The 18593-nt window shown below is 38.3% G+C and overlaps 2 protein-coding genes across 5 annotated transcripts in view; both read left to right on the top strand.

The window, feature by feature from the left end:
• oscp1a (organic solute carrier partner 1a) overlaps window positions 1-12288 on the top strand; it is a 21923-nt gene extending 9635 nt beyond the window's left edge. The window contains exons 1-11 of one of the 4 annotated variants that reach the window (XM_050035254.1): window positions 3468-3783; window positions 3981-4010; window positions 6889-7043; window positions 7361-7528; window positions 7688-7768; window positions 7876-7979; window positions 9734-9862; window positions 9956-10010; window positions 10388-10533; window positions 10615-10672; window positions 11838-12288. In XM_050035254.1, the coding sequence (XP_049891211.1) occupies window positions 3672-3783; window positions 3981-4010; window positions 6889-7043; window positions 7361-7528; window positions 7688-7768; window positions 7876-7979; window positions 9734-9862; window positions 9956-10010; window positions 10388-10533; window positions 10615-10672; window positions 11838-11963 (1164 nt within the window). In that variant the 5' untranslated portion in view covers window positions 3468-3671 and the 3' untranslated portion in view covers window positions 11964-12288. Of the gene's footprint in view, window positions 1-3467; window positions 3790-3980; window positions 4011-6888; window positions 7044-7360; window positions 7529-7687; window positions 7769-7875; window positions 7980-9733; window positions 9863-9955; window positions 10011-10387; window positions 10534-10614; window positions 10673-11837 lie in introns of those variants that run through there. The other 3 variants (XM_050035253.1, XM_050035255.1, XM_050035256.1) reach the window with 3 other exon arrangements.
• A 694-nt stretch (window positions 12289-12982) lies between these two features.
• On the top strand, window positions 12983-16589 carry lsm10 (LSM10, U7 small nuclear RNA associated). The gene is made up of 2 exons (XM_050034363.1): window positions 12983-13098; window positions 14273-16589. Exon 2 carries the CDS (start codon window positions 14311-14313, stop codon window positions 14722-14724), a length of 414 nt encoding a protein of 137 aa, XP_049890320.1. The 5' UTR covers window positions 12983-13098; window positions 14273-14310; the 3' UTR covers window positions 14725-16589.
• Window positions 16590-18593: the final 2004 nt, after the last annotated feature.

Genomic DNA, 18593 nt, shown 5'->3' with positions numbered 1-18593 from the left:
TGCCCAGATGTTGGTGATTCTGGACCTTTACCACAATTGCATGTTTTGGTTTGAATGATGTTTTCAATAAGTTCAGCACTTGGGAAGCTAATGCTGAAGACACCTAAGCAGCCTTGGTTCATGGAGCTTTTCTTATGTTGCACAAGAAAGTCATTAAGCTGCCTGTTAACTTTTTTAGCCAAGGTTTTAGGACGTTCAAGCCTTGATGCTTCACTTTCAGTCAGCACAACGTGATGGTTACAGAGGTGTGATTTCATTTGCTCTATTTTGTCTTCAACGTTCTTTAGCTGTTTATGTTCAAAGAAAAATGATTTATGGTTTTCTATTCCAGCACTGAAGGTATTACTCTGGAGAAAAACAATCTTGCCCCTTGCCTGTTGCATGTTTGGTACAGACAACTGAGTCCATATTTTATCTTTGAATTTTTCAATCAATTTCTTCATCAGTTCCTCCACTGTCCTCATGTATAAGCCTTGTAGTGTCACTTTCAACAGCACAGTTTCACTACTATGGACACTTAAGAAATCTAAAATGATCTTAAGGACTTCATCAAATTGAATGTGTTGCCAAAACATCCAGTGCCTATCCTGGACATACACATGTTTTTGTAGAGGCAGCCAANGGACACTTAAGAAATCTAAAATGATCTTAAGGACTTCATCAAACTGAATGTGTTGCCAAAACATCCAGTGCCTATCCTGGACATACACATGTTTTTGTAGAGGCAGCCAAATTCCAGCATGAAAATCAAAAGATCGCACTCCCACATTAAGTTGGTCTTCTAAGGTCCAAACTTGACATTTAACAAGTGGTCCTCCATATAAGCATAAGCTTTCATGTGTTCCGGGAATGGAGACAGCAGATAGTGGAGTCTTGTCAGGTATAGACTTCATCCAGTTTAGGTTGTAAAATTCAGGATCTAGGGTGGGTTTGTCATTGAAACCTGTCCCTGAACCTGAACAGGAGGTTATCCTGATGAGGGGAGGACATTATATTTGCTCATTTTAATATTTCTTTGGAAATTTCCACAGCAGAAAAAAGTTCTTTAAAAACAGACAAATAAAAACAGGAAAATAATCTTAATATGAAAGACATATTCGCTAAATATGTTTGCAAAGTGTTAAACAAGTAATTTGATAAAGCACATTATTATGTAGACTGGGGAGATACGATGACATATTATTACAACACAATACAATTGCCAATATTAGGTTTGACTTACATTGAGAGAAGCCAGATGTAAAGATGGATCCCCATCATTGGTTTGTCGGCTAATCTATGGTCCGGTGAGCTCAGTTAGGATTTGTTCAGCTCCCTTTGCCAGATGTTTACATTTTTGTCTCAGTTGTGAAATTTGTCAAACGTTTCTAAAAAAATAGGTTTTACCCATGGACATGACTGTGACGAAAAGGCAATAGCGTCCCTTGAGAGTGAGCTGCTGTAACAGTGAGCATGAGATAAGTTTTCATTTGCATGTTTCTACTCTCTAATCTTCTATTATAAATGGGGGAGAGAGAGAGAATGAAAGAGACAAAGACGTGGACATCGTAAAAGTGTTGTACGGATCATATCCTAAAAGTTTGGTTAGTAAAATGTGGCTTCAGCTAGCTATCCTCAACATGCACTCCATGTAGAATTCACCTGTGACCTAAACTCACTCATCACAATGTCAGATTTCTAAGGATATGGAAAAAGGAAAAAGCTGCACACTGGATGAAGCTCCCAAGTTGAGTTTTAATAAAAAATAAAAAATTAGGATTTACCACATGACAAAGTAACGTTTCGAGCCTTCACGGAAGCTCTTCAAGCTCTTCATCAGACGTCTGATGAAGAGCTCCTGAGGAAATGCCCAGCTAAGAGTGTTTGAAAGCGCTTTGAAAATATCCAAAGATGTAAAATTGTCAGCACAAAGCAGAGTACTTGTTCTGGATAACGGTTGTTGTCCATCGTTGTTGTTGTCCATGCAAGGTGTGATGGAAGGGGTTTTATTTTTGTTTTTTGTTTTTTTTGGATTTGTCCTGCTTCTCCTCCAATGTGATCTGATGGCTGGTTGAAAAGTGACAGTGACAAGCAGCTGCAGCATTTCACTCAAAGTTGAACATTTTCAAGTCTGCAATCAGAAAAAAAAAAACACCAAACGTGCAGTGCTAGGCGCAGAATAGATGTTCAGTGCCTCATCACACTGCTGCCGTTTGTGGCATAGCATAAATATGCAGCACTCCTGTTGCAGGACTAAAACATAGCCCAGCTGCAGGAAAAAACAACAAACAAAATCTGTCTACCAGCATTGAAGCTCACTAAATAAACAAGTTATATCTGGTTTGTTTGAGCCATTTTATGACTGTGTTAAAATGACACATTTTGGTTTAAAGGGCATTATGTGCAGGACTATTTCATGACTGGGTCAAGCCCCCAGGAACTGATCTGGGCTTTGAAGTCAATTTGACATAGTTGCCAACCGTGTCTGTCGTGTGATGCTGTTGGGCCCAAAAATACAACAGCTAATTATTATTTTTTTAGGTACATCACCTTCATAGTAAGAACACTTAAATAGCTCTTATGTCCTAAAAGCTGTAAAATTCACTTATAGCCGAGTTATTCTCCTACTGTCAATCATGTGAGTATGTGAGTGAGTCTGAGACAGAGGGAGGCGGGGTTAAAGGACAGCTAAGTGTGCCAGCACTATGGGCCCATGGCTGGTGGGTGTGGATAATTTTACACCTGGAAATTGAACTTTTTTTGGTCTCATCCGCCACTGAGCAACTTTCTTAGGAATAAACAGGACTCTGCCTTCCCATGCTGTATCCACAGTTCTCTTAATACATTCATGGACTGGGCTCAGTAACTTCCTGGAGTCTTGTCATCACTGTGACGCTGCTAGCCAACCAGCAAAGACTCCAGACTCCAGACGCTCAGCAGCTTCTTGCTGTAATTTCTCATTTAATGTACAAATATGAGGGTGTTTGCGACCTTCTCTTCCAACTCTCAGCAAGAAAGTGAATAAGCCTATGTCCCAAAATGTTGAACTATTCCTTTAACGCTAAAGCCATACAATGATATTATAGAAAAGAGAGCAAACTCTTAAAGAAAACTTTCCCAGAAGAGTAGAGGATGCTATAGCAGCAAAATACTATTCATGGTTTTGGAATGAGAAATTTAAGATGTTCGTTCAGGCTACCTCATTTGCCCATGTAATGTTGAATAAAATGTAACATAAATGTCATTATTGGTTTTTTAGATCTTAGTTTCATGTTTGTATCATACTGTAAATTATTTCCAACAGGACCATAAAGTACAAACTCTTGTGATATGAAGTAGGTTTAATTCTCTTTTCCCAGATATTTAACATGTACAAAGACAATTACTTTCTGTGGTTGGTTATGCTGCATCACGTCATCCTTATCCTGCCCAATAAGCTTGTGCCTGGCTTCTGCTGATCCTCTTCCTCACCACCTGTTGCATCTTAGTGCCACAGGTTATCTGCAGGAGCATGATCAGATAAGACTTAACATAGACAATTTGTTACCAGTGGCAATTCACAACGGAAATAATCAGATAATGAATTTCCAATGACAAGAGTGCTTTTGATCTGAAGGAGCTAAAATTGCTTCTGACGCCTGCTTCTGCACCAGCTTTGTCCTAGGAGTTAATCCTGTCTTTGTCTTTGCAAGATGTCTGTGAGAACTCTCCCCCTGGTTTTCATTAATCTTGGTGGAGAAATGCTTTACATACTGGACCAACGCCTGCAAGCTCTCAACACATCTGAGGACAATTCAGAGAAAGGTAGAGGTAGCTAGAAAACCAACAGGCTTGGTAGGTGTGTACGTGTTTAGCCTCCAGTCATTCCCCATCCTGACAAGCTGTAGATGTCAGATGGCAGAATATGAGCTACACATGTGCATCTCATATTTGTCATGCAAAACAACCCAAAATGACAAGTCTATTTCCTTTCTTTTCTTACTTGGGGAAAACGCATGCAGGAGTGTGGTCAGAAAATGACAGAAAAAGAGGTATCCATGTTATATTTCATTGATTAGTCAGCTCCTTGTGCCCCTGTAGCAGTGGTGGTAGAAGTGCTCAGATCTTTTACTTGTGCAGAGATACTCTGTTACAAGTTAAAGTCATGCATTTAAAATTGTACTTACAAATGTATTAGCATCAAAACATAGGCTTACTTAAAAAGCCAAAAGCAAAAGTAGGCTAAATGTTTTACAGAATAGCCTATTTCAGAATAATGCATAATAGTGGATTATAATTGCTGATACATCAATATGTACAAATGGTCGTGTAAATGTGGGGCTAAATTAAATTTGATTCATATTATATACTAATTTTATTACTGCTCAGTACCTATCTTGCGAATTCCTCCAAGGGTTTCATTTATCTTATTTACTAATGGCAAGCCTATATGATGTTAATTAGAATCTGTTTCTGAATTAAATCTGAATCGGGAAAGTAACTTGTAACTAAAGTTATTTAAGAAATGTAGTAAAAAGTACAACATCTGAATTACAGATGAGTTCAAGTAGGCTATAAAGTAGCAGAAATACTCAAGTCAAGTAGTAAGTTCATCAGTAAATGTAGTCACTTTCCACCTCTGCTCTGTAGTGTCTACTATTAATTATAATAAATTGAGGTCCATTGTGAGATACAGTAGTCTATAGAATATGCTGCCCTCAATAGTCCAAATACAGTAGCTACACGTTGGTTAGTAAAGACAGGAATCTGACTTTGACATTTTACCCTATAAAAATGTTGTAGGCTACTGTGTAAATATTTTTATGAAAACAGCATGTGAAGTTGTCATAAAGAGACTAACTACTAGCTAACTGGAGAACTTTATCAAGTGTTAGCTAACAAGCCACGGCTAGCAAAAGCTAAAACTAAATAGAGATACTGATTTTTCTCTAATTTGTACTGTATGAAAAAAAATTTCAATTCCCAACATGTTCATAACTTAGCGTTTTTATTCCACATAATGACTATGAGTCATTAACTAATTCAATCTTGATGGGGTAATTAAGCTAAATTTCTGCTAACAGCAATTAGCTTAGCATAGTAGCCGCAGCTGCCATTTCATCTTTTGACACCAGTGCAATACGTGTGGTTTGGTGGGATTGATGCTGCATTCAAATGGAACTTGTAAACTTGTGGTTATGTTATGGGAAGCCATGTACACCATGGATGAATTAAGAGACCTGGAAACAGCAGACCCTGTTCATTCCTGTGAACACTGCTTAGTGGCGCATGAAGCCAAAAAAACGGTTTATGTCTGCAGTATAGAATTACCCAGATGATTGGCACTGCTTCTGCATGTTTACTGGAGGGAAAAATCAGCTTACATTAAGAAAACAAGAGCTGAAACGCTAGATAACTAAAAACATTACATTTCAGTAAGTCAAAGGATTATTTTAACACCTTATGTCTACCAGAGAGGAAAAGTTACATTGACAAACTCAGTATTGTCGCTCTATCTCTGTGTCACTTCTCCTTACCTTGCTTATCTTGAAAAAATGATCCCACTGATTGGCCAGAATTGACATACTTTGATATTTACAAATATTTATTAGAATCACTAGTTAAGATCGTCATTTAATCTAACAATGCCTCACATTTTATTGCTCAGTTTTTCAGTTCAGCAGCTTATTAAGTTAGTTATGGATTCTTCACCATGTTGGTAGCACATCCCACCAAGGTTTTAGGCATTTTTGTGTTGTTTGCTTGCTATGTAAATGACGAGAAGAGACCTTCACACAATACAAAGTCAATGGAGAGCAATTGTTTTCCCCTTCAGCAGGGGTGGGACTTAAATGTCTCTATTGGGCCCATAGAGCAGGTGCACTAGAGACTTCCACTGGCCACGATGGCTACATCTGGTTTAGCGTTCCGTGAAACTGAATGGGACTAAAATGATTTAATCATGTTGCTCTGATAGACTTTCCAAATGTTATTGTATACTTAAAAGCCTCGGAGCAGATAGTAGAACGAATCATTGCGTGGAGTTGTGACACTCAAAAAAATGTATCCATTGATTTACAGACTTCTCTTTCCCAATGAAGTCTAAAGTCTTTTTGGGCCCAGTGACATCATGTGACAGACCTGGGAGTTGTAATTCCACTGTTTGGCTGCTATGAAAATTAGTTTCATATCACAGCACACTTCCTAGGGCCCTGGTAAATACAATATCCTTAGTATTTCATTGGTTTAGTAGTGAGAACTGCTACACCACGCTACCATTGGCGTCTAGGAGCCACCAAGGCTAATAATTTAGCAAGCTCGCTAGCTGGTCATGTAATGTGGGAAATGCAAAGGCATAATGATGAAGGAAAAAGATGAGGCCTTGTTAACGTCAACATTTTCCTCTTACCATCCACTAAAAAGTATTTTTCTGAAAACGTCAATAAACACATCACACGTCGTAAACTCAGAGCTTTCAGGAAATGTACACTAACAACATTGCGAAAACCACAAGGTGGGAGTTTATATAGATTCTTCTCATAAACATGGTAAGCATGACCCTATTTGAAGGCAGCAAATGCTAACTTTATGTACTAATATAAATGCAAAATAAAGTTTACTTTCTTACAAATCACAGAGAAGTGATAGAACTCATTTTGTTCATAAAACTGTGTGTGCGTGTGTGTGTGTGTGTGTGTGTGTGTGTGTGTGTGCGCGAGTGTGTGTGTGTGTGTGTAAAATTTCAAATATTTTTTGGTCAGTGTTTCTGTATTCATTCTTTCGTAAAGCAGTAGGCTACAGCAGCTGTAGAAACAACACAATAGAGTTGCATCAATGTCAAAACAAGCTCTTCTTTGCCATTTCATTCCATGACGTAAAATTTTCAAATGCAAATTTAAGGCATCTGTTTTTGTCTCTTTCCTCTCACAGTTATGAATGACATTGTTGGGACACTGTTTAGTAAAGACTTTATGGATGAACTTCTCAAACCTCAGCAGCTGTATTCTCACAGGACAATGAAAACAGTGCTAACTCGGATAGCACACGCCTCCATCATGAGGTTGAACCCAGCCAGCATGGACAGGGTATGTACTGAAGTTAATATTTTTTAATGTGATCCTATTTATTTTCCTTTTAAAGTTGCATTGATAGTGTTAACATATCTAAGACCAAGATCTTTCAATCCATGCCAAATATTTGACAGTGTCTTATTTTATGTTTTCAAGAATTTACTAAGTTTACTCTCAAGTGCTCAATTTTGTGTCTTAGGTCAAATCTCAAGTCTGCAGCTTTTATACTGGCGGCAGTTTGAGAAAGATGTAGGGACATTATAGTTAGGAAGTAAAAAGGTATACCTAGATTTCCATAAAGTTTATAGCTCCTCTCTTTTTTTCTCCTCTAGCTTTATGAGCTGATGGTCATGGCACTCAAATATCAGGTCTTCCTCTGCCCTCGGCCTAAAGACTTGCTGCTCATCACTTACAATCACATAGACACCGTAAGGGAATTTGTGAAAGACACTCCTGTGCTCGTGAACCAAGTGGATGAGACACATAGGAAGATCATTGAGGTATATTGAGAGCTGTTATCAACCTTTAATTACCATGTTGCGTTACCGTTTATTACCTCAGGATGGTTGTACAGTCTATACATTACATACTGTCTGGAATCCAGGTGTCTGTTTTATCATCTTGTGTGACCTGTTTATGTTCTTCTTGACATACTCTAGGTGTACTCATCTCTACCAGAAGGTGAATTCCAGCTTCTCAGGCAAACACTGCTCATATTTTTTCAAGACCTGCATGTTCGTGTGAGTTCTCTGCTTTTTTTCCCTCATCCCTCCAATCAAGTGAGATGAAGATATTACAGCTGTTTAATATCAATCAGCATTTATTAAGAATTATTATTCCCTCATAGGTGTCACTCTTCCTCAAAAATCAAGCCCAGAATCCCAATGGACGTTTTGTCCTATCAACATCAGGCCCAGTGCCACATGGGGTGGATGTTCCAGGGCTTATTAGGTAGGCAGCTGACGAACATACTGAATGTGTTCTAATAATCAAAAATTCGTTGAGCTGTTTTTTACATGTAAATGATGACATATAGAGTGCTGTCGGATAACGTGACATGATCTGTAGTCCTGTAGTCCTTTTCTAGCTAACATCTACTCAACAAGCATTCAACAACTGCTAAAATTCCGTGACACATATCAGCTGGGTTGCCATGAAATTTGGTGCAGACATTCAAGGTCCCCAGAGGATAAATGACTAATGACTTATGACTTTGGTGATTGTCCAACTTTTCATCAAGCACCACCACAAAGTATTCACTAACCAGTTAAATATTTCCACATGGATTACAAAAAAATGGTGCCGACATTCATGTACCCTTTAGGATGAATTGTAATAACTTTGGAGATTCCTACATTTCATTTAGCAACATTTGTCCAATACTTTAGTTTTGGTCAGTTTGGTTTATAATAGAGTGCTGCAGGGAGGACATTTATTTGTTGGCCAAAACTAAAGCATCGTTGGCATCATCCTGCTTCCCTTAACCAAAATCCAATGGTATTTTCCCATTGTATTTTGAATTATTGCAGAAAGATGTATGATAAACATTTTGCTCAGTAAGATGATCTTCACAAATTAGAATTCCATGGTTTTCGAAGCGTAAATGCAATCACCACAAGCCAAACCTCACATTAGGCTAAAAAGAACTACATCACAGTTGCATGACTTCAACGTCGCCGCCACAACAAGGCTGTACATGTTTGGCGTGATGAGATCCTGTAGCCACTTATTAGCAACCAGCTTTTTTAAGACATGTAAAAGCTTCAAAGCTCACGAGTGGGATATCTCTTGACGTCATCAAACCAAAAACCCTTTAAAAAAAAAGACACTGACTTTGAGACCAGGAAACCAGGAGTGCTAAAATGCTGACTCATTCATGGTGTTTAGGACTCATTCCTGCACCTCTCTATACCTGTAAATGTAGAGACTATCAGCTGTACTTTGTGGTTGGTGCCAGTTAGCAAATGTCAGCATGCTAACACGCTAAGCTTTGGATGGTAAACATAGTACTTGCAGAAAGTACGTTAGCATGCTAACAATTTGCTTATTTCATTTTGCTTAAACAAGCCTGTCACTGTGACTGTGTTTATGTTACTTTAATAAAACATTCAAAAAAGTATAGATACCTCTTTAGCTTAGAAAACTGGCAGAACGGTCCTACATTTTTCAGCTTCTCAGAAAAACTGATTAAGAATTCCTCTTCGAGAGTTACTAGCACACAGAGGCTAGCTAGGAAAGCTATGTCTAAATCCTTTTTGCACAGCAAAACTGACTGTTCATCTCTGTGCTTCTTTAGTGGGATAATAGATCCTTATTAAATTTCTAATGAATCTGTCCTTTTCACATTGTCCACTACCCTACATGTCAATTTACGAGCTAGCAACTAGCCAACAATATAATTTGCACAGTACTGATGAGAGGTTTTATTGTTTCACAACTAAATATAAATCACCTTTACACATCAATCACTTTTTCTAGGCTTGTTATTGCACATCATTACCCCCAGTATATTTAGCACTTGGCCTCCATACGTGGCAACATATGCCGCTGTTTATAGGTCTCTGATGCAACTGCAAAGGCTCCTCTGACAAGCTGGCATGTCTTCATTTGAAATTTTCTTGTGTTTAGTCTCAGATTTCCTCTGAATGCCTTAAAGAAATATCTGAATAATCCAGAGTGTCGTCAAGTGCTTCCTGTTTCCACAGGACGTTTGACAGTAAGGGCAGAGAAGTGAGACGACGTGAGTTCCCCACAGGAGGAAGCTACACCAGCCCCATCAGAAAGGGATGCTTCGAACTGCATGGAGACAGAGTCCTCAGACTGGGCATAAACATGTGCGTATGCATGGCACTACCCCACATATACTATATCTTAGACGGATAATAGAATAAATTAGAAAATGTGTTTTGTGTTTCATGAATTAAAAGGTACACCGTGAACCATCCAGAGCAGACACATACATCCAAGACTCCCTCTGTCAAGGTAATAATGAAGTGTTACAGCATTTCTCATTGGGACGTCACCAGGCTCAGTCAAAAGTAGGATCATCCTGATTGGATTTTTCACTCCTCAACTTTTTATATAGCCTACCATAAGTATATTTTGTATAATCTTGTGTACTTTTACTTAAATATGATTTTGAATGCAACGCTTTTACTTGTAATTGAGGGTTGTTGTTTTTTACAATGTGGTATTGCTAATTTTACTGAAGTTAAGGATCTGAATACTTTGTCCATCACTTCACAGTTCCATGATCATCATCATCTCATATTATGTATCACATACAGTATACTCCAGGCTTGAGACCATTTTTCTATCCCTGTATAATCCTCCTGTGCGCCTCTACCAACCTGCTGCAGACAGGTGACACTCCCAACCTGCTGGCCAAAGAGGAGCTGAACCTGCTGGCTCGTCTGATGGGCAGCATGAAGGCAGAGAACAGGCCAAAAACTGAGAGTGGCTTTAGGATCAACCTGTTCACTACAGACCAAGAGGGGGAGGAGGCGTGAGTGCTTCTCTTTTCTTTTCTTTGCTAATAAATTTACACAAATTCCAACAAATAATACTTTTTTTGTTTTGTTAACAGGGTGGCTTCAGGTGCTGAGCAGTCCATGTTTGGAGTGATAAATATTCAAGCAATGCAGGTAGGGTGATGTACTATAGAATGCTTTTTAGCTTTTACTTAAAAACTGTTTGTACACAACTTGTAAACCTGAGAGAAAACTTGGAGCATGTCTAAAACACCAGTTACTGAGGTAGCAAAGAAGGTAAACACACCTTATTAGGTTGACATATATTGTAGGCTGATAGAAATTAATCTGCATGAAGATAAGTAAAAAATAAAAATAAATACAAATATGAGGTATACAAAACTAAGATAAAAAAAGGAAAAAATAAATACTATTTAAGAGCAATTAAAGGCAGAAATTACAGGTCAAAAGTGACAGCGATGTGATTAATAGCAGCAAAGTAAGCAAATAGTATATGTTAAGAGCATACACCAAACCAAATAAACAATTAAGTAATGATACTTGTTTGTGTCTGTATAAATATAGAAATATAATATAGTATATGTTAGAAAACAGTATAGTATAGTAGCAGGCTATAGTATGTGATATAAGATACAGTATAAGGTTAAAATGAAACAGTATAGTATATCATGTATAGTAAAGTACAGCAATATAACCAGAATATTAAATGTAATATAGTATGAGTATAGTATATCATAAATAATAAAGATAATAAAATAAATATATTACATATCATTATAGGAAGATTAAAGTAGAAATGCTGTTGCCTCAAAATACTCCATTACAAGTAAAAGTCCTGAATTTAAAATGTTAATCCAGTATCAAAAGTAACAGTGCTCACTGCGCTCAGAGGATTACATTAATATATAATATATTATTTTGATTCTATCACTTGCAAACACATGTAAAAGCATTTAAATGTTGTAGTTTGTCAATGTGGAGCCAGTTTTAGACTACTACTACTGTTTTGTTTGTTTGTGTGTGTGTGTGTGTCTGTGTGTGTGTAAATAGTAGCATAAAATGGAAATACTTGAGAAAAGTACAAGAATGTAACAACTGTACTTAAGTAGAGTAGTAAATGTACTTAGTTACATTCCACCACTGGAAAAAATGTGATGTTTTGAGGATACGGTCATGACATTAATATCCACATTTCCTTTATAGACTGCAGTTAACCATTTATTATTCGCCCCCTTTGATAAAGGCCACAGCACTTTTATTTTGTTCTTTAATTGTAATTATAAATATGTGAAGAGTCGTCATGTTTTGTTTGATCCAGGATGAACAGGCTGCGACTGAGCTGGCTCGAATCGCCGGAGAGTTTGCAGAAGGAGAGGAGCAGCCTGAAAATCCCAGCAGCAGCAGCAAAGGAGACGACCTGCTGGCCATGATGGATGACCTTTGACCCTGTTGTGTCAATGAGTTTCATTTACTGTTTCAACTTTACCACCTAACTCTTAATCTCAAAATTACATTATCAAAATTATCTGTCACTGTGATCTCCTGTTTAACCTGTAAAATATGCAGTTGCTGACAGCAGGTTGTTTAACATTAAAATACATCAGAGAGTAAAATATATATCTAATAACTCATACTGTAGCACCTAAAAAACTATTGTATCTAACTATGTTTTAAATTACCAACACGTGGGAAAGTACCACATGAATGCAGTGCAGATTGTAAGACCTGCTATATTTGATAATGTATTTTCTATATAATAATTCTATGTTTTTAATAAAGCATTTATTCTGATTTTGTTTGCTTGTTTTTTTAAGATGATTATGTTTTTTAACTTATTGACCAAAACTGCCTTAGGATCTGGAAATTTGGGCAAATGTAATTCATGCATAACCTATTAAATTTCCCAAAGGATTGCCCAAAATACATTGTTTTGCATTATCAATAAGTTCCATATATAACATTCAATATATTAAACGACCTACTGTGTGTGTAAATGTATTGTATGACAAATTTATGAGTGCACTGAACCTTTGAATTTGTCAGTTTTTTGGAACCTTATTGGACATTGTACATTTATTGTTGTTTATTAATTTTACATGATCCATCATATAATTATGATCCTTAACTTTTCTAATACTTAACGAATTATATGATATGTAACCTCTATGATTTATGTGCGGCTGCTATCTTGGCCAGGACTCTACTGTAAAAGAGATTTTCTTTTTTAACTTGGTGAGGCCTTTTTCTTTTAATTAAATTTAGAAAAAATATATTGGGACGTATAATTAATATTTAATGACAATATATGGTCTTACTTGGCATCCACAGCATCTGCACATTTATACATTTAGGAAGAAGCCCTCCTGCACTGGTGTGTTTCTGCCTGCAGAGGGCGGTGTTGTTCCGTGTTGACGCATATCTGTGACGCAAAGTGAAACGTCATCACGCTGCTCTGCTGCTCTTCCTGTTTGGGATTTGTTGCGGGAAAACCAACTTGTTGACATATTTGAACGGTTCGTCTCCACTTTCAGCGATTGAGCGCTGTGTTTTCACATGAAATAAGGATTTAACTCATCCAGGTGAATGTAACACACACTGTCTGAGAGTAAGATATATCTTATGCGCTGTGTAGAGCTTCTAGCTTTCTTATTTGAATCGTTGCTAAAGCTAACAGTTAGCTAATTTGACTTTTGCCAGGTTTCTGTCTCTGCGTTCAAAGAGATGCCAATTCCTGCCCGTTTCTGCTTGGAAACTTCCTATAACCTCCTTTAGTGCACTTAGAAATACTTATGTCATATATTTATATTAACACGTTTTATTTTTTGTCGAGAGATATGTCATTTCTCAGATTAATAATATCTTACCTTTATGTACTGAGCTCCCACAGTGACTCTTGACTCTTAATTAGTGCTTTATTAAATGCAGGTGTGCTTAAATCTGTAGTATGTGTGGAAAGACAGCACTATCATTAGTTACGATATAATGCAAGTGCTAGGTGCTAGGTAAAAAGTGTAGATTTTAGCTTTGATCATGGTAATTTGTAGATTGTATTTTCAAATTTTCTGGTTCACTTTGTTTAAAATTGAACAGAAAGTCTACAAATGAGGGACGTTTAAAGGCTTTTCACTGACAAGGCAAATTATAACTGAAGTTTAATAGCTCTTGCCAGCTCTGAGTTTTCAGATTTTAGTAGTTTTTGGTTTCTATTCACTTCATTTTATTTAAAAGGCCACATGACCAGAATCAGTAAAATTAATTTTGATTATTTTTGTGATTGTTGTGCCAGATATTGCAATTGCAAAATGAGTTATGATTTTAGTCGCAAGGGTCGTTTTTTCCATTTAATTTTTACTGAAAAAAATATATTAAAATGATAATGATGTGAAATTTGCTGGGGTCTGTACCAAACAAGCGTGTTCCCTTATGTCTTGAATATAATTTGTTGGCCGAGGCATCTCTGTAGCACCACAATGCTTCATATATTGTGACACATTTAACTTTCATAAAAAAAGTGCAGCTCCTGCAAATATGAATATTACACTTGACCATATTTGATTATGGTACTATTTCAATTAATTGTGCAGCCCTAGTTTTTTAGTATAGCAAGGTAATGAGGCTCTTACAGTGACCGCAGCGTTAAACATAGACACGATAGTGTACTGTACACAAACATCAATAAAACAGATACCTCAATAAATAATTTACAGTTTTGCTAATGAATTGTATCACAATTGATCTTCTGCCTGTGTTCAGGTACCCCTGACCTCTGGAGATCCTCTTCATCAGTGTCAATGGAGTCAGAGGGGACTGATTCCCCGTCATCGGGCCCAGCGCCTGTAGCTGAGGTCTTTAATTCCATCCGGGAGCGCACAATTGCAGAGAACAGCATGGTGGTCCTGCTGCAGGGTCTGCAGGGAGAGGTGACCACAGTGGACCTGAGGAACGAGAGCACGGCGCGGGGCCGTGTAGTCAACGTGGACGCCTTCATGAACATACGTCTGGAGGATGTGCTGTACCGAGACAGACGGGGTAAGCTCACCCAGCTGCAGGACATGTTTATCACGGGCAGAAATGTCCGCTACGTCCACATCCCAGACCACATGGACATAATGAAGACCATTGAGAGCCAGCTGGCCAAGATCCACAGAGTCCGCAACTTTGCCAGTCATGGAGGAGGCAGAAAAGAGTTCAAGAAAACAAAATGAAACTTGTTTTCTCTGTCGTAGAAGGATATGAAACTCAGTTGGGTACTGCTTGTGCAAGACCAGCCCAAAAATACTTGGAGGCAACCAAGAAGCAGCACACTAGATCCGCAGTTTACAACCTGAAGGGTCACAAATGACACTTTCATTTCCTCTGGCCTGCTGCAGAACTGCTCACAACTCATGTGCACACTACGGCCACAAACTGTGATGACGGGTCGCAAGTTGAAGTTTGGCAGTATAGCCTGACCGATACTGGATTTTGTTTTGGGGTTGCCGTTGACAGTTATTTTCATGATTAATTAAACTGCAGATTATGTAAGGGGACCTATTATGCTTTACCTTATTTTGTGTCTTATATATAGTGTTACATTGAATGATGTTCGTGTCAGACGACCAAAGTTCAAATACTGACAGAAACGTAAATAGAAGTAATCACTGTGAGCAAAAACCTCAGCCTTCAGTCCGTTCTGAATACTCTGCGTCCAACTTCTTGTGTTTTTTTTTACTCTGGCTACAGCATGACGCATCTTGTGCCAGATTTCTTTATATGGTCATCTTCTCCACACACATTACTCTAAGTGTTTACAGTACACAGCCTACACTGCTACAGGAAGTTACATGCTAATGTCAGGGACCTTTTTAATGTACTGAAACCTTTTTTTTTCAGTACTCTTTCTTTAATGACAAAGAAATCAATTTTGAACAAGTGGCAGTCAACAAGCGATTCTGTTCATCTGCTATTTTCTAATTGCATGCAAAGCTTAGTCTCTGTCAAACTGTCTGCTTGCTTGTGTGTGTGTGTGTGTGTGTGCGTGTGTCTGCTTGTCTCTCTCACTCTGTTTAGACACAGCTGATAAATAAACACAATCACAAATGGCAGTGGTGCTTTGCTATTTCTAAAATGAAAAAGGAAAGAAAACAGACCAGACAGACTGAAATCATTGGCACTACAGAGTTAGTTTTGGGTTGCCGGGAGGCTGACTGAGATTTGCAGACAGCTTCGGGCTACCTCACAGCACTGCTGCTTCCTTTCTGAACCCAGCAGCTCCATGGAGCTCTGTTGTCTCTTCCGTAAAGTGCTCAGAAGCCCAGAAGCTGGCCACAGAACAGCTTTCTTGTTTCGGGCCGCTTTGCAGTGCTTCCACTTCCTGTCTAAACCTGCCGTCTTCACCCAGGTGCGCTCTTGGGTACCTATATTGAGGACCAATTCATTTAACGTGAATTGATACCTGGTAGTATCGACGCAATTCGGTCAGAACCCTTAAAAATACGGGCACCATTACCCAACCCTATTCAGAAAACATGTCCACTTAGTTGTCTATATAAATTTCTCCCTGATTTCGGATCTTATTCCTGCTGGAACATGTCCGGTTGGGTTTAGAAACTTTCACTGGTAATTTTGAAGATGGTTCAGAGACAGAGATACAGAGTATGCGGAAACACTGACTGATTAGAGCAGACTGGGCCTTTTCAGAAGCGGGGCTTAAAGAGACAGGCACTACAACAGAGCATTGCAGACAGGGTGAACACAGGTGTTCCAACACAGGCAGTATGAGGAAAATCAACTGTTTTTAACCATTAAAGCATATAAACATGTTCTAGTAGAAACCTAAAATACAATTATGAACCTGAAAATGAGCATAGTAGGTCCTCTTTAATGTTTTGCCAACAGAATGTCACAAAACTGTAAAGCATGACCATTTTTAGTTCCCAGAGCCCACTGACATCTTCTGATGTCTTGTTATATTTAACCACAAAAACAAAATACTGACTGAAATACTACTGTTTTGGTACTCAAGTTTGAGGCTTAATAACTGTTGTGTGAAATACAAACAGGTATTGTGAATAAAGATGCTTAACATTAACTCACTGTCCACCTAAAAATGTCTCTGTTCGAGCACATAACCACCTAATTAAAGTTAAATCCAACATATTACAGTAAAGAGTACGTGTGGGTGTGGCCCAGAGTGTCAGTGGGTTTGCTCTTTAGTTATCCTGGCATGCACCACAAAGAAGAAAGTTAATAACTGTCCACATGCAGGAAAACATTAGTCACGATCAATGCCAGTCTGGTGGAGGGAAAAACAAGCAGGCATGTTTCCACAGCTTCCACCTCACAAACATCTCTGCCGCATGCATCAGTGAGCTGTCACTCTCTTCCGTGATTGGTGGTGTGACATCCAAGCCGGGCGGGATGGAAATGAGCAGAACGGGGTGAAAGGAAGAGAGTGTTTCACTTGGAAACTGCCGTCCCAGTGTTCTCTCGATACACAAATACGATTGGGAATTTGAGGAATTTGCAAAGGGGTATGTTATTCCTACAGAGTGTCAGGAAGAGGACAGGCCTGATATAACACAGGCGGAGGCAGCTGGGGCAGATAAACCCTGCACTGTAGATAGACGGGAGTGCATTCAGCAGCTGTGTCATTCAAAGTGAAACACTGCTTAAATTAAGGAATATACACACAGGAATGTCCCACAGCGGTTGGGTCATTGTTTTGGCCGCAGCCTCAGTGTGTTTTTAGGGACATATTTTTCTCCCGAAACCAACATTGAGAGCGTCTGAATGACAGCAGCCCACATAATGACTGCTTACTGCTTAGCTAAAAACACGACCGAGCGCCACATCAACACTCACTCAACTCAGAATAGCACTTTACAGAGGCTTAACCGCATAAACAATTCTTTTACAAGACATAACACGGACTGGTTCAGTATGACAGACTCCACCAGTGGTCAGAAAGGTACTCTGACCATTTACTTAAGTAAAAGTACTGAAGTATTTATTATCAGCAAGTACTGAAAGCATGACAAGAAAATTACTCAAGTGCTGTACATAAGTTAATTTCTTAGGTACTTGTACTTCACTTGAGTATTTGTGGTTATTTTCTATGCAACATTTCAGAGAAAAATATTGTACTTTCTCCATTACATCTATTTAACAGCAGATTCAGATTAATAATACAAAATATAATCCATCCATTTTCAGCTGCTTATCTGAAGCCGGGTCGCGGGGGCAGCAGGCTGAGCAAAATATTCCAATCGTCCCTCTCCCCAGCAATATAATCAACAACAAAAAAATTTTTGTAGGCTGACATGGAAGTTAGCATCACCCTGGTTCCCCCTACAAAAAGCCTGTGGGAGTTGGCTTTTGTTGGATTTTTGTTTATTGCAGCAAATAAGTTCCTTGGCAAATAAAAATGTATTATACTTACATGTTTTATTTAGCAAAGTAATCCTCACAAATTAACTCAATTTTATGATTTAGAAGTAAAAAGCTAACGTTAGGCTAATGACGAACAACACTGTGGTTGGTTGCATAGCTTAACACAGTCACCACAACTGGGTTGTAAAGGCGTCTCCGGCGTGATGACGTTCTGTAGTCTCATTTAGCCACTTGTTAGCAACCGCCTTTTCAAAGAAAAGTAAAAGCTTTAAATTTGAGTGAGGTATTTACTGATGAATTTTATGTCGTAAAATAAAACGTGAAAGTCTGTTAAGCTTGTGTTAATGACAGACCTTATTTCAGGCATCTAACAAAAAACCCATTGACTTTAAGGATGCATTCACACTGGCGCTATTTGGTCCGCTTTAACCCTATGGGCCCTAGGCGTTTTTGGGGTATTTTTACTGCCTTTACTTTTAAGCTCATATCACAGTCATTATAAAGGCTACATACACGTGCTATACCTTGTTTTTTTTTTCAGGACAATCTGGGCTAACCAGATTTGCCATCATTCCATGTCCTTCTATGTGCCTGTATTTTATATTAATTTTTATATCAATGAAAAAAACAAATCCGTGTGACTAAATTCTTACATTTTTACATGTATCTCACCATAGCAAGTTGGAAGAAGACATATTCTGCC

Source organism: Epinephelus moara, chromosome 22, assembly GCF_006386435.1.
Source record: "Epinephelus moara isolate mb chromosome 22, YSFRI_EMoa_1.0, whole genome shotgun sequence".
Lineage (NCBI taxonomy): Eukaryota > Metazoa > Chordata > Actinopteri > Perciformes > Serranidae > Epinephelus > Epinephelus moara.
This window is presented reverse-complemented; position numbering and strand designations above follow the sequence as displayed.

What these genes read in the sequence shown, in the direction of transcription:
- lsm10 (XM_050034363.1), top strand. Translation starts at nt 14,311, where the DNA reads ATGGAGTCAGAGGGGACTGATTCCCCGTCATCGGGCCCAGCGCCTGTA.